The sequence below is a fragment of the Botrytis fragariae genome (genome assembly GCF_013461495.1).
Source record: "Botrytis fragariae strain BVB16 chromosome Unknown tig00000050, whole genome shotgun sequence".
Lineage (NCBI taxonomy): Eukaryota > Fungi > Ascomycota > Leotiomycetes > Helotiales > Sclerotiniaceae > Botrytis > Botrytis fragariae.
Genome location: NW_023500992.1, coordinates 1,244,235 through 1,248,534, shown reverse-complemented (window position 1 = coordinate 1,248,534; position 4,300 = coordinate 1,244,235). Strand labels below are relative to the sequence as shown.

At 41.0% G+C, this 4,300-nt stretch overlaps 1 protein-coding gene across 1 annotated transcript; it reads left to right on the top strand.

Annotated features, from left to right (window-relative positions):
• Positions 1-355: 355 nt before the first annotated feature.
• On the top strand, positions 356-2,997 carry Bfra_004387 (uncharacterized protein; the record flags this gene model as incomplete). Its single annotated transcript, XM_037334794.1, has 4 exons — positions 356-743; positions 1,302-1,321; positions 1,370-2,001; positions 2,046-2,997. 4 exons carry the CDS (start codon positions 356-358, stop codon positions 2,995-2,997), a joined length of 1,992 nt encoding a protein of 663 aa, XP_037193328.1.
• Positions 2,998-4,300: the final 1,303 nt, after the last annotated feature.

Sequence of the window (4,300 nt, the reverse complement as noted above, 5' to 3'; positions counted from 1 at the left end):
TAACTTCGAGATCTGTAACACAAATTTGAAGTGACGTTTCGAAGCTAAAATGGAAAACCTTAAGCCAAATGTAAGCCTGAGACCAAAAACCAGACTATTGATATTAAACTTTGCACAATGTAAATTAAAAAGTGCATGTGTTACATATATTCCCCCAGCCCTTGGTACTTGCTTCATTGTTCTGTCTTTTTGCCGTATCTAACTTAAACATCCAACCAATTCCGAACAACACTGTCATCATCATTTTGAAGGTTCTCTCAAACCTTAAAGGTTCAAAATCTCTACATCACAAATAGATTTTACAACAACCTATTCATTAGCAACTACGCATTCATCAACCTACTCGACCGTCAGAATGTCACCAACTTATTACGGAACGGCGAGCCTTATCAGATCTCTATACACAACAAGCGTATACCAGCAACCAAACATCACATCCTACGAATCCAATGGTACATCAACACGCGTTGAAACAGAAGAAGCCTCTAGTGAGAACACAGTTCACACAACCCCAATGATGACCAGACTCGCTCTCATCTTGGTCTTCATTCTCGCAATCTCTGCATTTATCTGGTATCGTTATCATAAGACATGGGCGGCGGTGCACAAAAAATACAAGAAAGCGAAGGAAGCGAAGGAAGCGAAGAAAGCAAAAGAAGCAAAGGAAGCTGCAGAGTTGGAGAAAGCAAAGGAAGAATCGAGAACGAGCACTTCTAAAGACAAAGATCCTGCTCCAGTCATATGTATTAGTGTCTCAGTATCAACTTTTGATACCTCGATTTAAGCGTTAAATTTTTTTATTTTTCAAATGTACGGATATCGAGAAGACGTTAGCGGTCAATCCTTTTGTACGAAGTATGTGATCACGTAATGACAAACGAATGAATAATTACCTCAAACTCGACATGTCAAAGTACTTTACAGTGATCTTCATGTTAGTGTGACAGAACTAAAGTCAATACCAAGGTGTTCATTGTAACTAGTTACTTGAAATGTCGTTGAACCAAGGTCGAGGTGCTTGAGAATCAATGACGCTGATTTAGCGTTATTCTTGCCCACAAACATATTTCTTCAATAATTCTGATTCTTCATCTGTACATACCTACTTCACATAATTTTTTAAAAAGATATTATAATCGTCAAATCTTACATCGAGACAAAAGCCACGGCAGTAGAGCTCACAAGAAGTAATTTATTGACTTTGATTTGAGCTTCGCTCTTTCTCTACAACTTTCGAAAACTGGTGACGTAGTAGCTTAAGGGTTGAGTTACGGCCAGTAATCAGATTTTTCTCACGATAGGTTTTCTTATATTTCAATTGGTATGTCGTTTTGGTATCCTCAGAATTGCTTAGTATACTGATTTATAGAAGGCAAACTTGATCAAGACAGCTATCTATCTTGATCAGCTCGCTACCGATCTAACAATGTCACAAAATCAGGATCGTGATATTCATCAAAATGAAGGAGATACAAACGAGGGTATCGAGAGAGATAACTCCGATGGTTCTCTACGCTGTCCACTCTTCGTACAGGATACCAATGAGTTGATCGATGAAGATGGGACTGTGTACGAAGGTTGGGTTGATGAAGAAGAATGGGAGAAAGAACAGAGAGCTCGTCGAAAGGCTGTTTTGGACTCTCGCTTTGCCTCGTTGCTAGCCTCTCTCGCTGAGTTTTCCAAGAATCCTCAAATTGTAACAGATACTTCGGATACCATGTCATCTGCGACAACGGCCACCAATATGGCTTCAGTTACATCAGCTACCGCTGAGACATCTTCAGATGTTCCTATCGCCGAGAAAAACGTCCCTTCACAAGTTGCAATGGACTCAGAGTCAGATGATTCATTGGCCTCTAGTGATGAAAGAAATGATGGAGCGCAACCTTTCTTAACGAGATGTCTCTTTGGAAGCTTTCTATGTGATCCTGAATTCCAGGGCCATCTCTATAATCTTGAAACCGATGATGAATATGACACCGTGAGACGTCACATTGAGGAGTTTTACAATAAAACTGAAGTCGAGGATGAAGCTGAGGACGAAGAAACGATGACACTGACGAATACAACGACGACTACAGCGACGATACTCTCGAGAATGATACTGAGGACGAAGACGAAAACGAAGACGAAAACGAAGACGAAAACGAAGACGAGGGTGAAGACGAGAGTGAAGACGAGAGTGATGTTAATTCCGAACCCGGGGATAACGAGGGAAGTCTAAACACGGACATAGTAGAGGCTACTCCTGAAAAGCCCTTAAACAATACATTCATTATTGCTTTCTATCAATGGGTATTTGGAATCCAGCCCAAGATACAATGGTCTGCTGAGGTGTTTACTGATGCTGTATGGGACATAATCAGTAAAGTACTATTCACTATCGGTTTTTTTATGTGGTGGATACTTCCGGAAAAGTTAAAAGATAAATTAAAAGCTCATTGTGCTGATTATCTCACTTCTGGAGTCGGCATTCCAAGAACTGTCGTTGAGCAGGAGACTCGTTCAGAAGAGGCAGAAGAGGCAGAAGAGGTAGAAGTGGTAGAAGAGGTAGAAGAGGAAGAAGAGGAAGAAGAGGAAGAAGAGGAAGAAGAGGAAGAAGAGGAAGAAGAGGAAGAAGAGGAAGAAGAGGAAGAAGAGGAAGAAGAGGAAGAAGAGGAAGAAGAGGAAGAAGAGGACCAAACCTACGCTTCCAGATTTCAACGTATCGTACTCGACGCTTGGGACCACTTAATCGAAACCCTCGGAGAGGAATGGGCACGCGCGAACCGGAGATCATGGTACCGATACATCAACAAATTCTGGCGCCGATGGATCGTACCCCGAAGAGTTGACAGAGGGATGGAAAATATCTGGGTAGTAGAGATTCCGGATCTGTGGGAGGGAGAGTTTGTTTTCGGCGAGGAATGTCCGAGGGATTTAAGGATCTCTAAGTATTCGTTGAGACGGTATGGTGGGAGATTTGGGGGGTTTCGTCTTTTGTTGTTTAGGGGTTGAGAGAGGTTTTTGTATTATTGTGGAATTTGGCTTCTCTTGTTGTTTGCTGTGTAGAGTTTTGAGATTATTATGTATTATTTATTACTTCACAGCTTGTAATTATCACCATCTACTGTTCTTTCTATCCGCAATTAGAACGTGATAGATACACCAAATCATCAGAAGATACAAAAAATGAAGTAAAATAGAACAAGACAAGATGAGACATGACAAGACAAGAGTAAAAAGAAATTCAATTATCACTTCTCTTCCATAAAGGACTCACTATTCTACATCTCTCGCCAGCATTAGTCATCAAGAGATATATCTTCTCGTGATTCCATAGTCTTAATACGATAGTCATTACAATGAAAGCCTCCGCACATCTACAGTATCTTCTAAAGCTCCAGAATGAGAACATTGAATTACATCTACCTAGAAATCACCCCTTTCCCATTAAAAAACCACTACATACATACCTATACACAATCCCTATCCCCATCCCAAACTTCCAAGCCTCCAGAATCCACCATCCAGATACCCCCCAAAACAAAACAAGCATGTGATCAGCCGAGCACGAAGACGAAGACGGGATAAAGATAGATAGGAAAGATAAACAAATAGCGCGAATCAATCACCCGAGCATAAAATCCCATCGGCTAAAGGATAGGATAGAATAGAAAATAGGAGAGAGATAAGAAAGAAAGAAGCACGCTGGCACACGCTAGTTCCTCCCTTCAATTTCATGACTGATGATAGTCTACACTGTTAACACCGGTATCAACCGTCTAACTATGCAAATGCATCACCGAACTATGCTGAATTCCTACAGCTCTCCCGACTTACCTCCAAGTCCGAAAAGAAAAGCATTCAATTGGCAATCCCCCAACCATCATTTGTGGAAAAAATTCTCTTGCAAAAAAGGATTGTTCAAATCTAGCTCATACATGATACCACTATTCTGCACTAATTTCGATTCAATTATCAAAAGCCCCAAGAATCTCTCCTACAGTTTCCCAAGCCCATAATACAATTTTCACAATCCGATTCCGAAAACCTTTACATGTGTTTCAGACGGACAATGTGTTATCAACATACCTCTCTCCAGGTTCTTCGAGGGCCCCGCTAAAATGTGCCCTCGTGCTCATACAACGTATCAGGGATGCCTAGAATCCTTGGAAAGTTTATTTAACATTTAATATGGAGCCGCTGTGCTCGCGTTCAGACAGTAAGTAAGTAGTGTAGAGCTATGAGATCGATGTATGTTGCCTTCCCATCACGAATTGAGATCAACAAAACATAAATCCAACATGATTGGAGCGGA